Source organism: Larimichthys crocea, chromosome I, assembly GCF_000972845.2.
Source record: "Larimichthys crocea isolate SSNF chromosome I, L_crocea_2.0, whole genome shotgun sequence".
In the NCBI taxonomy this organism is placed as follows: domain Eukaryota; kingdom Metazoa; phylum Chordata; class Actinopteri; family Sciaenidae; genus Larimichthys; species Larimichthys crocea.
The window spans coordinates 43372453-43393866 of NC_040011.1; the positions used below are offsets into that span (position 1 = coordinate 43372453).

The 21414-nt window shown below is 40.2% G+C and overlaps 3 protein-coding genes across 3 annotated transcripts in view; 1 reads left to right on the forward strand and 2 right to left on the reverse strand.

Moving 5' to 3' along the window:
• The window catches only part of eif1ad (eukaryotic translation initiation factor 1A domain containing), a 12121-nt gene extending 972 nt beyond the window's left edge, over positions 1-11149 (forward strand). The window contains exons 3-5 of the mRNA XM_027280976.1: positions 9318-9426; positions 10317-10425; positions 10511-11149. Coding sequence (XP_027136777.1) covers positions 9318-9426; positions 10317-10425; positions 10511-10763 — 471 coding nt within the window. The 3' untranslated portion in view covers positions 10764-11149. The remainder of the gene's footprint in view (positions 1-9317; positions 9427-10316; positions 10426-10510) is intronic.
• A 123-nt stretch (positions 11150-11272) lies between these two features.
• On the reverse strand, positions 11273-15318 carry LOC104920611 (N-acetyllactosaminide beta-1,3-N-acetylglucosaminyltransferase 2). The gene is made up of 2 exons (XM_027280971.1): positions 15081-15318; positions 11273-13915 (listed from the first exon to the last, which is right to left on the reverse strand). Exon 2 carries the CDS (start codon positions 13909-13911, stop codon positions 12517-12519), a length of 1395 nt encoding a protein of 464 aa, XP_027136772.1. The 5' UTR covers positions 13912-13915; positions 15081-15318; the 3' UTR covers positions 11273-12516.
• A 2976-nt stretch (positions 15319-18294) lies between these two features.
• LOC113746639 (N-acetyllactosaminide beta-1,3-N-acetylglucosaminyltransferase 2-like) lies at positions 18295-21166 on the reverse strand. Its single transcript, XM_027283097.1, has 2 exons — positions 21010-21166; positions 18295-19585 (listed from the first exon to the last, which is right to left on the reverse strand). Exon 2 carries the CDS (start codon positions 19579-19581, stop codon positions 18295-18297), a length of 1287 nt encoding a protein of 428 aa, XP_027138898.1. The 5' UTR covers positions 19582-19585; positions 21010-21166.
• Between the last annotated feature and the right edge of the window lie 248 nt (positions 21167-21414).

A 21414-nucleotide genomic window follows, 5' to 3' on the forward strand; every position in this document is an offset into this window, starting at 1 on the left:
TGATCTGAAAAGAGAACTTATACATTTCCAAATGTTTGCTGAGTCCTCATAAGCCTGTAACTCTAGTCCAGCTGACAAAGATCAGCAGAATTTGCTGCCAAACTTCTGACATAACATTGATATTTGGATAGGACGAAGAATTGCATGATAGCAGGGGTCAGAGTGGGATAGACCTAATGTAGAGCTGTAGGCTTCACTTGAAAAATGAACAAGGATTGAAACTATGTCCACAACTTTATTCCACAAAAGTTATAGTTATAGTCTAGCTGGACTTGTTTCATCCTCGTTATTTATACATTTAATGGGACTCCAGAGGAGCCTCATCCCCTCTTCTTTCTTTCTGCGTGCCGCTAAAAACAGATAATCTTGGCTGAGACCGGCGCTCTGGTTTGGGGTGCAGAGAAGAGCTCCGACTTTGTGTGTTTGAAGTTCACTAGGATGATAACAAAGAAAAAACGCCTGCGCATCATCAGAGAGCTTTCCACACAACTCTCACCTTCCTGCGTCTTCCCACTCCAGATCACGAGGTCCCGGTCGTCGTTAGTGGAGCGGGTCGTGGTGGTGAAAGTCCCAGCTGCACTCTGTGTTTGGGAGTCACCACGTTCGTGTCGACGGCAGTCCTGGAAACAAAGAGGCGACTCTTACATCAGAGAACTGTGATACACACCTGATATGTGGTTGAAATAGGACTGGGGGTTCACTTACGGTTACTCCTGAAGCCTCAGATTGAGCTTTTACATTCTGGAGGTAGACGTCGAAATCTCCCAGAGGTTTGTCTGGAACACAACAATAAGAGAAGTCAGTGGGCGTGAATCACACCTCCTTCTGAAGATTTTTAGTACTTAACATTTGGATTAACACAGTAAGAATAATGTACAGCAAGCCTCTGCTTCACATCAGGATCCGCATCACCCCCGTCAGGGTTATTTTGCAATAATGACCGGCCTCGGCTGTACATTATCATGCTTAGTGCATGGTTGCTTGGAAGAAATATCAATATTTGTGTCAAATTGTTGATTTAAAGTGATTTTAATGCACCCATCCGAGTTCAATGATCAGGACTGCGTCCATAGGACAGTCTGTTATTCATAGCTGCGATCTGTTATATGGAATAACTGTAAGTGCTCAGCTTTGTGTGCTTGCAGCTCGCGCTCTCTGTGAATTAATTAAGCACTGAATGCTGAGACTGGATATCTTTAGTGCTATGATATCTGTTCTGCCGCCTACACACACTGCCTCCTGACTGCAGAGTAACTGTGTGGCTTAACATCATTAAATCAATGCTTCTTGGTGAGAGCTCAAAAAAAAAAACATGAAAGCTCCTTTTGAATACATCCAGCATTCCTGTCTACTAAAACCTCATACAGAACCTCATGACCACAGCTCATCCTCAGCTGAACAACAAGCCTGTTGTCTAATGACTTCAGTCATCACTTTTTTTTGCTGGTTTCACTGCTGGAGCCATCTGCTTTGCCACGTTTCCTCTGGGCCGACAGCTGCTAACAATAAAACCATAGATCAGCAAAAAAGATAGTCATGTCTTCCCATGATCGAATTAAATACAGACTATATTCAGATAAATAAAAAAACAACAAAAAAAACACATTTAACAGTTTGTTATCAAGAACATGTGTGGGCAAATCACAAAGCCACACCAGAGAAAGCAGTGGAAAGAATGAACGAGTCCTATTTTCACCAAGAATTACATTTTCTCTCCTGAAACAGATATGAAATACACAAAGTCTCACTTTAATATTATTATATATATCCACATTTCTATTATGAGTGATGTAAACCAACAGGACAGAAGTTGATGTGATACTTGCAGCACAGCCTTGTCTTCATCTCATTTCACTGCTTGTACTTGTACTAAGGTTTCACTGCCAGTTTTACGTCTTTGGCACTTTAGCCTGCTTTCTATTCGGCTCACACCACTGGATATTATTTCACCTGAAGCGGCCCGAGTGAAATAAATGTGTCATCTTTTGCCTCTCTGCTGTAAAGTAACTGAATACTTACAGTGTCCAAAGGATGATTTAAAAAGTGTTTGTCGGTAAACTAAAGCGCTTGACATGATAATTAATATAATAATATCCCTGCCTGGATACAAGGACAGGTTATTGAGACAAAGAGAGACAGTAAATGAGAAAGTGTCCCTCTAAGACATGAGGGCAGTGTGGGTTAAAAAAGAGAGAGAGAGAAGCACAAGTCAAACTGGCAGAAGGGAGCGCTCAGTGCCGCCTCACCTCCTTCAGTTTGCGTTTCACGTGCCAACCTGGCGGCCTACGCTGGGCGGCATTTCTACTAGCCCCTCTTCTAGCCTTAACTTCTCCTCTTGTGTCTCACTGAAAGCAGAAGAATAACAAAATGGAAAAAAACACACACCAAAAAATAAAATAAAAAAACAAAAACACAAAAAAGACACAGAACGAAAAAATTACAAAAACAGGAAAAAACAATGCAGCAAATTAAAAATAAGCAAAACACGGTCTAAAAATAAAATGAAATTAACGGGGACTGTTAATCTAACGAAGTTAAATCTGCGTCTTACCTCCAGTTGGATCGTCTTGGTCGATCATATCTGTTTGTCTGAGATGCGTGTAGCGTGCTCCTTGAGGTTCTTGATCTCATCTTCACTGGATTGGGCCTGAGAGTAAAGAACAAAACAGACTTGTTACAACTGCTCAATGTTTCTTTGTGGGAGGACACTCATGATTATTTTGTTTTAGATTCACACCGGACCCTCTTACCTCGGGCAGGGCTGTGGACTCTCAGCCTGACAATGCAACAAACAACATTTCTTTTTTAAGCCACCAGCAATGAAAGTGAAATGTCTGGACCAGCAGACAGTAATTGAGTTTACTCCCCTGACTGCTGCGCAGTGGTGTGCGCCCATCATTTCTATCCATCAAGAGGAATGGCTATCGGGGAAAATCTGAGGGAGTCTGACAGTAAAAAGTATCCTGGGAAGCAGCATCAATGCAGCTTTTAATTAGACAATACGTCTTATAAAAACAGTCCATCACGATGCAGAAACGCTACATACACACACACATCTATAAAAGCAGCAGATAATAATGTTCTCCTTGTTATTAAAAGTTTTTATCTCATAACTGAGACAGACTTACCTCAATCGCTCTCTACCAGATTTCAAAACTGCAAAATTACAAAAGTCACAATTAGAAATGGAACTTTGATCCTGAATTTATAATATTTTAAAGAAAAATAGAAAATATACCTAAAAGTCTGACTCCTACCTCTATTGTATAATGCTCCCCTGTGTGCTGCTCCTGAAGTATTTTGACCTGTGTGAACAAACGAGCAATGAGCTGAAAGATGCAACAGACTGTCATGTTAGGCTGCAAAAGCGACGATAACGTTTAACTGAGCTGTGTTTTGAGGGGGCGTGGTGGTGCAGTGGTTGCAGATCCTGGTCGAACCTCAACTAGTTTGCGGTTCGCCTGTGTCTGCGTCGTTTCTGTCGGCTTTCCCCAGTCCAAGACACTAATTGGTGACTCTAAATTGGCAGAGTGGATGGGAATGGTTTATGTCCATGGCCCTGTGATGTCTGGCAACGTCTAAGTCCGGCAGACACCAGCCCCCATCTCACCCTGATGACATATAGCAGTTACAGAAATGGATGGTACACTGTATACCACTGACATCTAACTCTAGAGCTGCAACTGACATCAAAATCATCTTTGTGTTCGTTTATGACAAAATTATGATATGTTTAGTTTGAACTTCTTTGCTTGTTTGTATAGAAATATGTGAACAGTGCCAAAAGAATCACACGACATAACACTGCGCTCAAACTTTGATATACTAAATAATATAAGAAAGGTGTTAAGCTGAGCTGAAGCTGAAGCAGACGGTGTTTACAGCCGCGTTGACAATGACCACAGACTGACTGACTAATGCGGTTTGGTTCGGTGTCGGTCCACACGAGCAGCTAAAGTGATACAGTATGTGAAACAGAATAGTTAGATAACACAGAGTTATCAATGAGTTTGGAATTAATAGAGAAGAGAATGTCAGAGGAGATTTCTCCTGGCGATATTTGGGAGCTCAGGTGCAGCTAATATTACTATTACATTAACAATGGTTTATGTGTGTCCCAGTTAAGATCCTCGTGCACAATACCAAGGAACAGACCGATAATTAAGCAGTATTGATTACGTCTGTGTTTTTTTGTGCTAGTCAAAACGTCTGCAGTGAAATAAGTCTGTTGCTCTCTCTCACAGTGACTGTCACAGCCGGTGTTCGACGCTGTCTAATTCCTCCTTTGCTCATATGTGCTTGATTACAGTTAAATTGTTTAAACTTTGAAGATGTTTCAAACCTCTGTCTCCTCGATCAGAAACCGGATGGATGGAATCTCATGACACTTTCCATACGAGCAGGTCTAGCCTGTACTCTTTATAATATTATTACAGAGACGCAACAGTTCCATCATGAGCGAGCACCACGGACGGTGGCGAAGAAAAAACATCCTTTTAAAACAGTCAGAAACCTCGGGTACCCAAACTCATCGGTGGCGGTCATCCACCGCGACCGTTGAGTTAAAGATAGAGAGAGAAGCAGCAAGTATTAACTAACTATAAACTGTAACGGAGACATGTGTAGCAATAATATGTGTAGTGGACGGTCGTGCAGGACCACAGCAGCAGCCACGATCCACGAGAACCTGCTGGAACTCCTGCTTACATGCAATAAAAACACTATTTTAACAGCGAGCGGGCCACAAAATCTAATATTTAAACACGGCTGTCGAGCGTTTACACCACTGTCATGAACTCCTGGAGTAATCCGTCAGGCTCCAGTGGTCGACATAACATATATTTTTTGATAGATCTCGCTGTTTTATGCGCTCATTCATTCTATCATTTGCCATATTTATATACTGTTATATCTTTTTTTTATGATCTGCCGTATTTTCCTAGATCTCTTTTACCTTGATAAATATCTTTCATATATTTTATATATTGTCGTTTGCACATGTCAGCTCTCTGGACAACACCGGAAATCTTTCCTGCCAATAACAGCTGCACATTTCTCCTTTATTACTTTGCACTAAAGTCAACACTGCCAATTTGTGTGTAATACTTCTGTCAAATATTTTATTTACTATTGTCATTTATTGTTTTTTATATTTATAGTTGTTCTTTATAATGTTTTATTCTTAGTTGTCTATCGCTCACTGTGTGTAATGCTGCTGCTGGCACTTGAATTTCCCAGCTTGGAATAAAATCTATCTATCTATTATCATCTATCTATCTATTCTATCTCTTTCTTCTTTCTTTTCTTTCTTCTCTTCTATGTCCTGTACACATGGCAGCATTGTAATAAAGTTGTGATGGATGTGAAACAGCCTTCAGTCATCTCATCAAGCACAAGATGAAGTCAGACTAAAATAAAAACATTAATATTCACAGGATTACACAGAAACAGACACACAGACTATCAGTATCAGCTCCAGGCGCTCCAGGAGCTCCGGCTCAGTGGCTGAGCTTCATGTCCGGGATGGTGGCTTGTTTTGGGTGGGTCTGGCAGGTTAGACCCCCTCCCCCAACACACCACACAACACACACACCAGCACAATAGCGCAACCAGTTTTTATCTGTGGGCACATAAACCAGGCTAACACACACACACACACAACACACACCACACACACACACACACACCACACACACAGTAACGGCCGACCCGCTGGTTCAGATGATGCTAAGGAGAGTTAGCCTCCTCTTCCTCACTCACCCTCCTCCTCTGTGGATCCTGCTGGCTTCTCTCCTGAACAGCCCACACACTGTGCCCAGCAGTTTCCCTCGCATTGTCAAACACTCCTATGATCCAGCTGCAGAGCTAGTTTCAAACCTGACAGCTGCTGCTGCTGCTGCTTTTACGCCTCCTCCACAACAACTGCTTGCTGCTGCTGCCACTTCCTCATCCTCCTTCCTCTCCGGGGAGACACAGAAATGTTCAACAGCGCCACCCACCGACAGTTTCCTGTCACTGAGACAGAGGCCTGACCAGGGGTCACGAGAGAGAGAGAGGGACTGCAGGGGGTGCACCTAATGTCTGTCATTATAACTCACAATTATAATTTGTGAGAATTAAAAAATATATATACTTATTATTATTTAATTTATTTTTACATTCTCATAGCACCTTTCATACAGATTCAAATACAGTGCGAGCAGCAACATTACACACAGTGATGATAGACAACTTAAGATTAAAACTAACATAAGAATCAAAATAGCAATAGTAAATAAAATATATTGTACAGAAGTATATACAGCAAATTGGCAGTGTTGACTTAGTGCAAGACAAGAAAGGAGAAATGTGCAGTGCTGTAACAGATAGATAGCATAAGATAGATAGATAGATAGATAGATAGATAGATAGATAGATAGAATAGATAGATAGATAGATAGATAGATAGATAGATAGATAGATAGATAGATATGTCTAAGCATAATAGCAACATAAGAATAAAATATAAAGAACACAACTATACATAATAAAAATTATTCTTATTAGATGAGATGACTGAAGCTGTTTCACACTCCATCACAACTTATTGTCAATGCTGAGCGTAGCTAGATTCCCAAAGCGGGAAAAATTTACAGTGCAGCAGCAGCATTCCACACAGTGACGATAGAAACATAAGAATAAAAAATATAAAGAACAAAAAACTATACATCATAAAATATCAAAAATCGCATCGTACATAAAAGATATTGTACCAAAGTATATACCGCAAATTGGCCAGTGTTGACTTTAGTGCCAACGTAAGAAAGGAGAAATGTCGCAGTGGCCTTGTAAATAGATCGATAGCTAGATAGATATATAGAAAATATATAGATTAGCTTAGCTAGATAGATAGATAGATAGATAGATAGATAGATAGATAGATAGAAGATAGTCGATAGATAGATAGATAGATAGATAGATATATAGCTGTCGACTTTTTTCTTTATCCCAAGCTGGGAAATTACAGTGCAGCAGCGCAGCATTACACACAGTGACGATAGGGACCAACCTATGCAATAAAAAATCTAAAGACCAAACTTAACATCCTAAAATATACCACATCAGCCAATAGTAACTAAAAGATATTGTACAAAAGTCTCTCAGCCCCTTGGCCGTCTTTATTTAGTAGCCCAACGTGCTTCACGCGACTGAGTAAAAAAAACAGCCCAGACCTAGACCACCAAGCGCCGTTGCCTGAAAAAACTAGAGATTAGAAGAAAAGTAAAAAAAAAAAAAAAAAGGAATAAACTACAACCAACGAAACAAATAAGGAAGTTAAAATTAAGACCTATAGGGTAAAACGCATAATTTAAGCAGATAAGACCTGTACAGTGATAAGCCACCAGAGATAAAAGTGACAGGGCGTGATCAGGACATAAAAACTCAGCAGTGAAATGTTCCAGGCACCTTGTGTCTAAGTTGTTTTTTTAAAAAATGTCTACAGATGTTTTTAAGGTTTTAAAGTTATTGGAACAATTTTCTATCAACCTAAAACAATGGTCACTTTTGGTACCTGGTTGCAGATTCTTTGAATGAGGACCAAATAATAATAAATTCAAAAAAACACTCCTACTAAAGCTCACGTTCTTTAAACCTCCTAATCATATTTAATTTAAATCACATGTGCTGAAGGACGATCCCCAAAAAAATTACAAAAATATTCATCTCTGCTGTATAAATCCAAAACCAACCTCACATTGTGAGCTTTGTCCAACACCAAATGAACCAAAAAACAAATGAGCCGAAAATAAAAGCATACTTTTATTTTGAAAGGTTCTGACCACGTGACAGCGGAAGTGAACGTTTCGGTTGTTGCAGGAAAAAACAGGGACGCATGTGGCTTCACTGCTAAACAAACACCAGCGTGTCTGTCTCCGAATCGTGTCTCCAAGCTTTGTGAAGAAGCTCGTCCTGCCTCCGAGGAGGAACGTTTACTCTTACCTGTCTTTCCAAGGTGAGCACGTCACCTGCTGCTGCCAGCCCGCGTCTAATAAAGACTTTGGAGAGAGGCCAGACTGAGCTAACTGAGCTAAATCATGTTTTTAGCTATTAAGGAGAAATCGGATGGCTGTTTTGTTTTGATCTTCTTCCTCAGCTGAGCCGAAACTGAAGTCCTGTTCCAAATGTTCACCGGCCACCAAACGCAAAAACACGTTGTCACGGAGGCGCTGGGCGACTTTGTGGCCTCCCAAGGGGAGACCCAAGCATGAGGTCTCCCTATAGGTGACGTGGAGGGGCCGTGGAAACACGTGCATTTTGCACGATTCGTCTATTCCGATATATATTGATATTATGTCTCCGTTAAATTTTTCTCTCCTTTTTCTTAGCTTCCATATCGTCTCCTTTCTACACCTATACCTCACGCGCACTCTCATACTATCACACATCAGAGTCCACAACACACCAGCCGGATCTATATACATATATTCTCCTGGTACATAGACATACTCTACTCTTCGTAACATCCACATATCGGCTCTCGCGCCCATCTAATCATTCTTCCTCCTATACATCTAGGTCGCCTTTTAAACATACATATTCTCAATCTTATACATCTAGTCTTCCTTTCACCCATTACCTATATTCTTCATATCTGTATGTGAATGAAAGGAGGAATGTAGTATATAAGAGTGAGAATATATGTATATAGAGTGAAGATATGTATAAAGAGTGAGACTATATGTATAGATTGAGAATATATGTAATAAGAGTAAGAATATTGTATATGAGGTGAGCATATATGCTCTGAGTGAGAATATATGTATATGAGTGAGAATATATGTATATAAGCGTGAGAATCATGTATATAGAGAATAGTATATTATATCTGAGTGAGAATTATGTATATAATCGTAACGACTATATGTCTATAAGAGAATAGTCTATGGAAAATATATGAGAGAGTGAGAATTTATATGAGAGTGAGAATATAAGAGTAAGAATATATGTATATAAGAGTAAGAATATATGTATATGAGAGTAAGAATATATGTATATAAGAGTGAGAATATATGTATATGAGAGTGAGAATATATGTATATGAGAGTGAGAATATATATATGAGAGTGAGAATATATGTATATAAGAGTGAGAATATATGTATATAAGAGTAAGAATGTTTGTATATAAGAGTAAGAATATATGTATATAATAGTAAGAATATTTGTATATAAGAGTGAGAGTATATGTATGTGAGAGAGCCGGAATGGATAATGTCTTGAATAGATGAGCGTTGCACCTTTTATTTAACACCGTATGCCTGGTCTCCATCCTTACAGGTTATCGGTAGCCGTGGTAACAACCTCCATGAAGCTGTCACGGCCCAGGGTGAGACTTTCCTGGTCAGCATGCCGACCAAGTTCCGCAAGAACCTCTGGATCAAGAGAGGTAACTTCATGATAGAGTATTATAGCATCAACAAACATGCCAACACCAACAGGTACAATATGTAGCTCTGCTTTTAACAGCGCTCTCTAGTGGTTAAAAATTGACAATGCAGTGCAAATTCAAAACACTGGAGAGTCCTCTGTAGACCTTGGTAAAAGAAACCTCCCTCCAACTGTTTTGGCAACTTTTGAGATAGACTTTAAGCTTAAAGTCTCCGTGAACCGGTCAGTCCTCCCAACGGACTTCATGGCTCACTTACCCTGGGAAACGCAGCCTCTTTTTTGGCTAGTAAGAGTTGAGCAGGTCCCGCTGTTGATGATTTTATATGATGAATGTATATGTGGAAAAAGTCACCGTTACCTGCCCAGTCCTCCATACTTACACTACGGTGAACTCTGTCCCGGAAAACAGCCTCTGCTTCCCTTTTTAAGCCCGCACTGGTCACGCCCGCATTTACTCACGAGTCTTCATCTCTGCTGCCACTTTTTGGAAAACAAGTGTCATAATTTCACAGAGAAATGTCATTTTAGTGTTTAATATTACACTTTTACTAGTGGAAGTTTGTGGATATCAGACTTAGTTTTGCACACACTGAAATGTTCTCTGTAGTGATGTATGCAGGTGGAAAACTGGGGTTTATTTTTAAATCTAAAAATATGATTAATTGTCTAATTTAGCATATTTTCCACACTTTATGATGCTTGCATTTGCTACTACTACTCCTACACGTAGGATTTTTACTCTCTGTTGAGCTGGTCTGCAGCAGAGTTTGGCATTAGTGTTTTTTTTTTAATGATATCTTTAGAAGCCAATATCAGTCAGTGCTGTGACGACAATAAACTTTTTGTTTTGCCTTTTTCACATTTAAAATCATCTTTCTGATCGTCAAGGTGACTATGTGATCGTGGATCCCATTGAGGAAGGCGAGAAGGTGAAGGCGGAGATCAACTTCATTCTCTACAAAGATCACATTCAGCACCTGCAAAAACAACAACACTGGTGAGTGTGAGTTCATCTAGGGACACACACACACATCGAGCATTATTTTGTCTGGTGTAATTGAGAGTTTTTTTTCCCTTGACAGGCCTGAGGGGTTCATGGAGGAGCCGTCTGAGCAGGACAAGACGGACAAACAGCAGGAAAAGGAAGATGGGACGGAAGGGAAAGACGAGGACGAAGAAACTAGCGACTCAGAGGATGACGAGAGTGACCTCTTTGTAAACACCAACCGCTCTAACTACCAGTACAGCGAGAGTGAGGACGAGGAGGACGTTGAGGAGAAGGGCAGTGAGGAAGAAGATGATGACAAAGAGGAAAGGACAAAAAATGGTTCCTAGTGGCAGAGCCGAGGACAAAGACAGTCGAGAGAGACAGAGAGAGCTGCTGCAGCATACAGCTCTCTCTGCAGACGGCTTGACTCATTGACTGGACTTCAACTTAATGGAGCAAAATTAAGTCTTGCCTGTTAAATTGATATAATCAAGTAATGCTGAAGTTTGACTGACATTGCATGAAAATACAGTAAACAACATAAATTCCCTCTGTATTTTCAGTGTCTTACGGATAATCGATCACAAACTCAAGCGTGCCGCACTACATTACGGGACGTAATGTACATTCACAGGCTGTCTATATCCATTCCCTTTAGACAAAATACATCACTCAAATACATAATTCAAGAAATTCTTTGTTGTCTTGTTTTAATAAATAAAAAACGATTTGTCATGATTGATTTTATTTTGTGATTTAGGATGGCAGTTGGAAAGGTCAGGGTGTGGTGAGGATTTAAACACCTTTCCTGTTTAACCTGTCCTCTGAGGGATATTCTACAATAAGCACAACCTCCTGTGGTGCTAACTGTATTGTGTTGATTTTCAAATGAAGGCCGCTCACAGTCTGGTCATTTTGGTCATTTTATTTTGTTTAATGGAGTTGTTTTTTGACTTCATGACACTCTTTGAGCAGAAGAAAATAACAAGCATGGATATAAAAAAAATAGATCATATTTCTTCTGCAGGTGGAACCAGTTCTACGGCAATGTAATTCTTGACACCTTTTGTGCCAGGAAGTGAGAGAGGACTCTCCGAGTGAGTTAACATGCTTCAGATACGACAGTGACAAATTCCTGAGTGGTTTCGTTTGTTTAAAGACGCTCATAATGCTATGACCTAATTTTGCAATGACTTAGCATTAAAGCTTTTTTTGGAATTGGAAAGTTATACTTTGCTTATTTTAACTAAAGTGGATGCTTAAATTGTTTTGAAAAATTACAAATGGTTTCATATGTTTGAAGGCTAATAAGTCAAAGTTGGACTTTGATTCAGTTTCATTAAGGAGGAGTTGGTTTCACATAAATACAACATGTTTTTAAAGTTTATTGGGATATAAAAGAAATACATTATAGTATATGTGTGTGTTTTATATATTCATCACATAAACCTCACTAAAGTGAAACCATTTCAAACTTAACATCACTGGATTGGCTGACACCAGCAGGTAATGTAAACTGAGTGGAACACCGCATAACTGGCTCGACCACTGTCGACAGTGATGACACCAACAAATGTGCTTTGCTTGTACACTGTGCACATACACAGAGGTAATCTGCAGCTTATTGCATCCTTAAAGAAGAAATAACACAATGTCCCTTTTTAAGAAATTATGAATTAACAAAGTAATAAAAAAAAACATTCTTTAATTCAAACTGAAAGCTTTTACTGCTACAGTCTTGGCTTGATGTATATCCGCTAATGCAGCTAATCTTAACACTTGTGCATTGTTGTATAATGCACAGTAATGACAGTCAACTTGCAGACGTTGCTTGAAGTTTGACAGTAATTTTGCAATTGCTGTAATTACAAATCGTATGAATTGCATATCCCTCGCTGAGCATTTTTCGTTCAACTGTGTTTCATATGACAGTAAACTTGCATGGGCAGACTGCCTGCATAGCATCATAGCGTTGCCATGTTGTAGTAATGTAGGCGTTGGCATGTTGATGGATACTTGAAGTAAATAACACAAACTAACCCAGTTTCATCTCCTTATAACTCTGAAAGAAAAACTCTTCAATAGACAAACTTTACAGCCTTACAGTTTTTTCTCGTTGTCGTGCCTCAGGGGCACATCCCAACACTTTCGCTGTGTCTTTTTCAAGTCGGCCCACAGTCTAACTAGCTGTTGGGGGCTTCGTTTGTGGACCAGTAGGATTGTGTGATATGAACACAGCTCATTTCCTTCCTCCTTAGGAAAGTCAAACGTGAGAAATGCCGGGTGGTGGATGGGGTAAGTGTTAAGCCGTTCCATACACATCCCTACGTAGACGTCATCGATGGGGTACAGGTGGATCATTTTAGACGTGAGGTGTAGACGTCTGGTCAACAGGCTTGAGTACACCACCCCTCCTCCGCCTCCATATGAAGGATAGAGGCCACTGTAGAAGGAATCTGGGATGAAGTACTTGGATTGATCCCATCGGTCCGGTATGGATAGAGCTATGACATTTCCAATCATGAAGTCTTTCATAGTCTTGTGCGCATGTGGCTTATTTAGCTCATTCTGGAGGTAGGTTATCATTTTCGGGGTGTTGACGAAGACGTCATCGTCCCCCTTAAAGACAAAGAGAGTCTTGTTGCAGTGGCTTGAGAACCAGTTCCAGAACAACACGTCTTTCAAGGTGAGGTTGAAGAACGTGTCATGGAAGTCCCACTGCAGAATGTCTCCGTAATGTTTACTTTCCATCCTCAGTAACGGAGATACATCCACACTGAGTGTCTCCGGGTCTTCTTTGCCTAGCAGGAAGACCCTGCGGATATATCCTCCACTACTGTTCATCTCATGCCCTGCTTGCCATCCCGCCTGCCCCCAGGTTTGCCGAATGGCCTGCCGGTTCTTAAAATTTAGCTCTGTTGTCTTGATGGCCAGGAGAAGCAGAGGGGGCTCCTTCTCATCCTTTGCACCAGCACCACAAACACCATCTGGCTGGATGATGGATGGATAGTCCCTCCTTTGCATGTACCTCACAAATTCTTGCATCGGCTCTGATAGCACTGCAAAATGTTTTCTCCCGCTGTCTGAGTCAGCAACTTCAGAGAAACTTTGCTTCAGCAAGGACTCCATATTTACAGATTTCCTCTTGGTGTTGTTGAGGTGCAGAATGGGGTTGAACTGGACGTCGACAGCATGCTGGAGCTTATTCCAAAAGCCCCTCTTGTTCATTTCGAGATCCCAGAAAGTTTCAGCAATGGGTGCATAGCTCTTGTTCCTCAAAGTTCCTGAGGCCACAAAGTGAACGTTGTTGAGGCTGTGGATCCCTGGTGTCGACGTGAGAATCCCTGGTGTCGACTTGGGAATCCCTGATGTCGATGTGCTGTTCATAGACATACATACCATGATCATAACGTAGCACAACAGAATGGCCACGCAGATGCACGGGCTGCACAAGCAGATGAACACATTGCGCCAGCGACAATGGAACTGCGCCATTCAACTGCAAATACACAACAAGTTTGTTAGTATAGACAAATCCTAAATCTGTGTAAGAAGACTTGCTTTTATATCAAAATGCATTAAATGCATCATGAAACCGACCCAGAGTTCAACAAATAACAGCTCCAAAGTTGCGAGGGGTTTTGAGGCAGAAAGGAAAGTGGCTGTAGCTGTTCTGAAGATTTTGCTTGTATCACATTATTTTCAACATGCGTCCACAACATGATAAAGAAAAAGATAAAGTACAACAATGCTGTTTCCAAAAAGTTGTTAAATGTAAAAAGAAACTAAATTTGATGATGTGCAAAACATTGAAACTTGAAGACAAGTTTGATAAAGACAACTATGAACTTGAAAAAAGTTGCGTAGTATCATGTTTACCACTCTGTTCTGCAGGTAGACTAGTTTAGTACCCGAGCTCTTTTACTGCAGAGCCAACAGAGATATTTGAATATGTACAGAATGTGGTTTGGCATCGTCTAGCTGAAACAAACAAGGTAGTTATTGAAAAATATGCTGTCAACTTGCCAGCATGTGTTTCTCCGAAGCCTGTTAATGTGGTTTAGCATTAATGGTGCCTTCACAAATGAGCAGGTTATGCCATGTGCTCTAATGTAACATCACAGATGCTTTTAAATGTGTGCAAGGGTCAGGATGGTCCTGAGAGTTCACATGATATTTTGTACTGGAGACAATAAAATCCACGGATTCTTCTATTTAACATTGAGAAACATTATTCTTAAGTTTTTGCACTATTTGCCAGTGCAGTCTTTCACCTCCTGAACCCTGCCTCCCAATCTTTACTTCACTAAGTCTCTCTCGGATGTTCTTTTTATTCCAAATCATGTTACTAATTTGTTGCTATTAAACCTCATAAATTGTGTTCTTTTAGCATTTCACAACTTTTACAGAGTGTCGTTAAAAGAAGAGGTGATGAACAGAGCAGTACACGTAACCATTCCCTTCCCAACATGTTGCTGGCATCAAATTCAGAAATGGGCATAAAGTTTTCCAAAATCAATGAAATTTGATAAGTTGTCTTTAATTAAATGACTTCCAACTTTTTGGGGGAACAATGTGTACAATATTAATAATTACAGTGAAGATTACAGGTTATTTACACACTTGAAATATAAATCAAGAGTCAGCTGTTTATTTTTGCTTACCTGTTTTAACTGATGGCTCCCTCGCTCACTGAATCAAATTTGATGAGCAAAGCTGGTGGTCCACACTAGTAGCACGACAGCCACATTGTCAAATAGAAAGTCAGTACGGTGATCAGTCACAGACACTGCTGTGGATCTTGGAGATGTGTGTGAACAATGATGACACGTTCCAAAGAGCTGCTTTGCTTAGAGAACACAGACAGGTGTGTGCACACAAGGGAAACGCCCACTGACATGAAGACAGGAATGGCCAAACTGGAATGACATGTGTGGCTGTTATTTCCACAGAACTAAGCACAAATGGAATCAGTCAAGCAGAATTACATTCTTTTGCTATTGTTTGTACGTGTAACTCCATAAAGTCAAACATCCATCGGCTATTTTCAATGCAATAACTGAAACCTGTGCAAAACAGGTCTAGTGGCTGTTTGCACAACAATCTTTCAGATACTGATTAACTCACCTCATTTTGGAGCAGTTTCTTCTGACACATCAGTGACATCAGTTCTCACCACCATCAGCCCAAAAGCATGCACTCATCAAGTCAAACAGGATGTGTGGGCAGGGAATCGTGCTTGAAATGCCTGGAGTCTGTCAGTAACCCTGAAACTTTAGTGAAACCTTTTTGTTACACTGAAGGGAGGCGCCCAAAACCAGCCCATATTTCCCAGTTGCAATTTGAGTTTAACCTACATCAACAATCAGAGTGTGTCCTCTGTCCTGTCTTTAGAATATTGGATATTAAAAAGAAAAAAATAATGTTGTTTGTTGTTTATTTCTACTTCTGGACCTTTTAAGCAGTTGATGTGGGTCAAAGCTTCGAACTGGTTGCTTTGAAGTAGATCTCTAGAAAATAAACCAGCGCATGCACCTTGAGATACAAGATAGAAAGGCAACACTTTAGTTTTTGTTCCCATTATCACATGAGTTGACATAAACGATTAAAGACTTCAGTGTAGATAAAAGATGAATTCTACTTAAATTTCTGTTGACAAATGTGTCAAAATCCAGAACACCTCCAAGATAAGATAAGATAATCTACCCACCTGACAGGTGTGACATACCAAGATGCTGATTAAACATCTTTGCGCAACGCAAAACCAGAGACATCACAACCTTTGTAATATGTTTGATCTGTTTTGCTTCATGGTGTTGGAGCCAGTCGTGGAGCCAATGGTTCATATAAAACATCAGGACATAGATTTTTTTTTTGTAATTTTGTAATCTGTAATTCTTTTCCCAGTATTCAGTTTTGTTTTTGTCACTTTTGGCCAGTGCCCAGGATGTTGCAGTTCACTGAACAGCCAAAGGTGTCATTAACAGGTTTTCTGAATGTTACATAGAAAACCTTTAAGTGCCTAATTATGGACAGAAGAAGTCTGAGAACTTCAGCTCATGAAAAATGGGAGCAAAAGTGGAAAGTATATATTTTATTGGCACAGTAATATGTGAATGTGGCTCATCAAATTTGTATTTGCATTTAAAGCACTAATACTTGTCACGTTCACCCATGCAAACACGCTGATGGCTGATTAGGAGCGATACAATGCTTCTTATCTCGTCACAGACTGTTGCATCTGTGTGTATATATACTGTACATAGCCTGAATATATACATAGGACTTTTTTAGTAGCAGACTTGACATCAAAACAGGAAGATCACAGAACGTGTAAGCCATGATAGAGAGCTGGCGTACACGGTAACAGCGCCCCGGGAGTGACAACACTAAATAGAGTAATGTTATTTTTAATCACTCCTGTAGTTTTTCTGTTATGTCATGTGTGGAAAAAAGGTCTGTTTGAATAAAGTGGCTGTACTCTACAATATAAAAACAAATAATCTGAATGAATTCCTCCTCTGAAAAAAAAAGTATAAATGCTGCCATCTAGTGTTCTTATCTGTGCAACTTCATCCTTCTTGCTCTGCTCTAAATTAAAAACAACAAACAAACAAACGAACAAACAGACAAACAGTTTTTCTTCTAAAAGTATCCATTAGGATTATATCAGTGAGAGTAAAGAGAGAAAAAAAGAGGGTATCCAGAGTGATATCCTCCTCTCGAGGGGGGGGGATCAGGATTCCTAGCTACGCCCCTGCAACACAGAGAACAGATGTAGCCTCCGCTCAACATCACAACATCATTTTTTCATCATCGTCGTCATCGTGACCCGCACACAGCCACACACAAGCCCACTTATGCACATACACACAAACCTGGTTTCATAAGTTTGAAGGCTAATAAGTCGAGGAAACTTTTTTAACTTTTGGACTTTGATTCAGTTTCATTAAGGAGGAGTTGGTTTCACATAAATACAACATGTTTTTAAAGTTTATTGGGATATAAAAGAAATACATTATAGTATATGTATGTGTTTTATATATTCATCACATAAACCTCACTAAAGTGAAACCATTTCAAACTTAACATCACTGGATTGGCTGACACCGGCAGGTAATGTAAACTGAGTGGAACACCGCATAACTGGCTCGACCACTGTCGACACTGATGACAACAACAAATCTGCTTTGCTTGTACACTGTGCACATACACAGAGGTAATCTGCAGCTTATTGCATCCTTTAAGAAGAAATAACACAATGTCACTTTTTAAGAAATGATGAATTAACAAAGTAATAAAAAAAAAAAACATGCTTTAATTCAATAAACTGAAAGCTTTTACTGCTACAGTCTTGGCTTGATGTATATCCGCTAATGCAGCTAATCTTAACACTTGTGCATTGTTGTATAATGCACAGTAATGACAGTCAACTTGCAGACGTTGCTTGAAGTTTGACAGTAATTTTGCAGTTAGGATTATCTCAGTCAGTTGTGGCCACAAATTGGCAGAAGTTACATAATGTTGCTTTAATTACAAATCGTATGAATTGCATATCCCTTGCTGAGCATTTTTCGTTCAACTGTGATTCATATGACAGTAAATTTGCATGGGCAGACTGCCTGCATAGCATTATAGCGTTGCCGTGTTGTGGTAATGTAGGCGTTGGCATGTTGATGGATACTTGAAGTAAATGACACAAACTAACCCAGTTTCATCTCCTTAGAACTCTGAAAGAAAAACTCTTCAATAGACAAACTTTACAGCCTTACAGTTTTTTCTCATTGTCGTGCCTCAGGGGCACATCCCAACACTTTCGCTGTGTCTTTTTCAAGTTGGCCCACAGTCTAACTAGCTGTTGGGGGCTTCGTTTGTGGATCAGTAGGATTGTGTGATATGAACACAGCTCATTTCCTTCCTTCTTAGGAAAGTCAAATGTGAGAAATGCCGGGTGGTGGATGGGGTAAGTGTTAAGCCGTTCCTGAGAAATGCCGGGTGGTGGATGGGGTAAGTGTTAAGCCGTTCCATACACATCCCTACGTAGACGTCATCGATGGGGTACAGGTGGACCATTTTAGACGTGAGGTGTAGACGTCTGGTCAACAGGCTTGAGTACACCACCCCTCCTCCACCTCCATATGAAGGATAGAGACCAGTGTAGAAGGAATCTGGGATGAAGTACTTGGAAAGACTGTTTCGCTCTGGTATGGCTGCATCTATGACATTTCCAATCATGAAGTCTTTCATAGTCTTGTGCGCATGTGGCTTATTTAGCTCATTCTGGAGGTAAGTTATCATTTTCGGGGTGTTGACGAAGACGTCATCGTCCCCCTTAAAGACAAAGAGAGTCTTGTTGCAGTGGCTTGAGAACCAGTTCCAGAACAACACGTCTTTCAAGGTGAGGTTGAAGAACGTGTCCTGGAAGTCCCACTGCAGAATGTCTCCGTAATGTTTACTTTCCATCCTCAGTAACGGAGATACATCCACACTGAGTATCTCCGGGTCTTCTTTGCCTAGCAGGAACACCCTGCGGATATATCCTCCACTACTGTTCATCTCATGCCCTGCTTGCCATCCCGCCTGCCCCCAGGTGTGCCGAATGGCCTGCCGGTTCTTAAAATTCAGCTCTGTTGTCTTGATGGCCAGGAGAAGCAGAGGGGGCTCCTTCTCATCCTTTGCACCAGCACCACAAACACCATCTGGCTGGATGATGGATGGATAGTCCCTCCTTTGCATGTACCTCACAAATTCTTGCATCGGCTCTGATAGCACTGCAAAATGTTTTCTCCCACTGTCTGAGTCAGCAACTTCAGAGAAACTTTGCTTCAGCAAGGACTCGATATTTACAGATTTCCTCTTGGTGTTGTTGAGGTGCAGGATGGGGTTGAACTGGACGTCGACAGCATGCTGGAGCTTATTCCAAAAGCCCCTCTTGTTCATTTTGAGATCCCAGAAAGTTTTAGCAATGGGTGCATAGCTCTTGTTCCTCAAAGTTCCTGAGGCCACAAAGTGAACTTTGTTGAGGCTGTGGATCCCTGGTGTCGACGTGCTGTTCATAGAAATACATACCATGATCATAATGTAGCACAACAGAATGGCCACACAGATGCACGGGCTGCACAAGCAGATGAACACATTACGCCAGCGACAATGGAACTGCGCCATTTAACTGCAAATACACAACAAGTTTGTTAGTATAGACAAATCCTAAATCTGTGTAAGAAGACTTGCTTTTATATCAAAATGCATTAAATGCATCATGAAACCGACCCAGAGTTCAACAAATAACAGCTCCAAAGTTGCGAGGGGTTTTGAGGCAGAAAGGAAAGTGGCTGTAGCTGTTCTGAAGATTTTGCTTGTATCACATTATTTTCAACATGCGTCCACAACATGATAAAGAAAAAGATAAAGTACAACAATGCTGTTTCCAAAAAGTTGTTAAATGTAAAAAGAAACTAAATTTGATGATGTGCAAAACATTGAAACTTGAAGACAAGTTTGATAAAGACAACTATGAACTTGAAAAAAGTTGCGTAGTATCATGTTTACCACTCTGTTCTGCAGGTAGACTAGTTTAGTACCCGAGCTCTTTTACTGCAGAGCCAACAGAGATATTTGAATATGTACAGAATGTGGTTTGGCATCGTCTAGCTGAAACAAACAAGGTAGTTATTGAAAAAGATGCTGTCCACTTGCCAGCATGTGTTTCTCCGAAGCCTGTTAATGTGGTTTAGCATTAACGGTGCCTTCACAAATGAGCAGGTTATGCCATGTGCTCTAATGTAACATCACAGATGCTTTTAAATATGTGCAAGGGTCAGGATGGTCCTGAGAGTTCACATGATATTTTGTACTGGAGACAATAAAATACACAGATTCTTCTATTTAACATTAAGAAACATTATTGTTAAGTTTTTGCACTATTTGCCAGCGCAGTCTTTCACCTCCTGAACCCCGCCTCCCAATCTTTACTTCACTAAGTCTCTCTCGGATGTTCTTTTTATTCCAAATCATGTTACTAATTTGTTGCTATTAAACCTCATTTCACAACTTTTCCAGTCTTTTTTTTTTTAAAACATGTTGCTGACATCAAATCCAAAACGTATGATTGATGACATATGACAATCTCAAGTTTTCAACAGCATGACTGTGTAGTCAAAGAGTCTCTGTGATAAACTGGCCTGTCTCAACTTGTCAACTATGAATGTTTGATGCATTATGAAACATCAAATACGATAAAGAAGACCCCCAACTAACTGTTCAGCAGCTGAAATCCTACATCAAGCAAAAATGTCAAAAGACTTTTTAGGATTACAGCAAATTACTAGTCGCTTACAGAGTGTCGTTAAAAGAAGAGGTGATAAACAGAGCAGTACACGTAACCATTCCCTTCCCAACATGTTGCTGGCATCAAATTCAGAAATGGGCATAAAGTTTTCCAAAATCAATGAAATTTGATAAGTTGTCTTTAATTAAATAACTTACAACTTTTTGGGGGAACAATGTGTACAATATTAATAATTACAGTGAAGATTACAGGTTATTTACACACTTGAAATATAAATCAAGAGTCAGCTGTTTATTTTTGCTTACCTGTTTTAACTGATGGCTCCCTCGCTCACTGAATCAAATTTGATGAGCAAAGCTGGTGGTCCACGACAGCCACATTGTTGCATAGAAAGTCAGATGTAAGAAAGTCAGTACGATCAGTGAAAGACACTGCTGTAGATCTTGGAGATGTGTGTGAACAATGATGACACGTTCCAAAGAGCTGCTTTGCTTAGAGAAGACAGACTGGTGTGTGTACACAAGGGAAACACCCACTGACATGAAGACAGGAATGGCCAAACAGGAATGACATTTGTGGCTGTTATTTCCACAGAACTAAGCACAAATGGAATTTAATTCCATAAAGTCAAACACCCATTGGCTATTTTCAATGCAATAATTAAAACCTGTGCAAAACAGGTCTAGTGGCTGTTTGCACACCAATCTTTC

Excerpts from the sequence above, each read along its gene's own strand:
- LOC104920611 (XM_027280971.1), bottom strand. The coding sequence starts at position 13,911 with ATGGCGCAGTTCCATTGTCGCTGGCGCAATGTGTTCATCTGCTTGTGC.
- LOC113746639 (XM_027283097.1), bottom strand. The coding sequence starts at position 19,581 with ATGGCGCAGTTCCATTGTCGCTGGCGTAATGTGTTCATCTGCTTGTGC.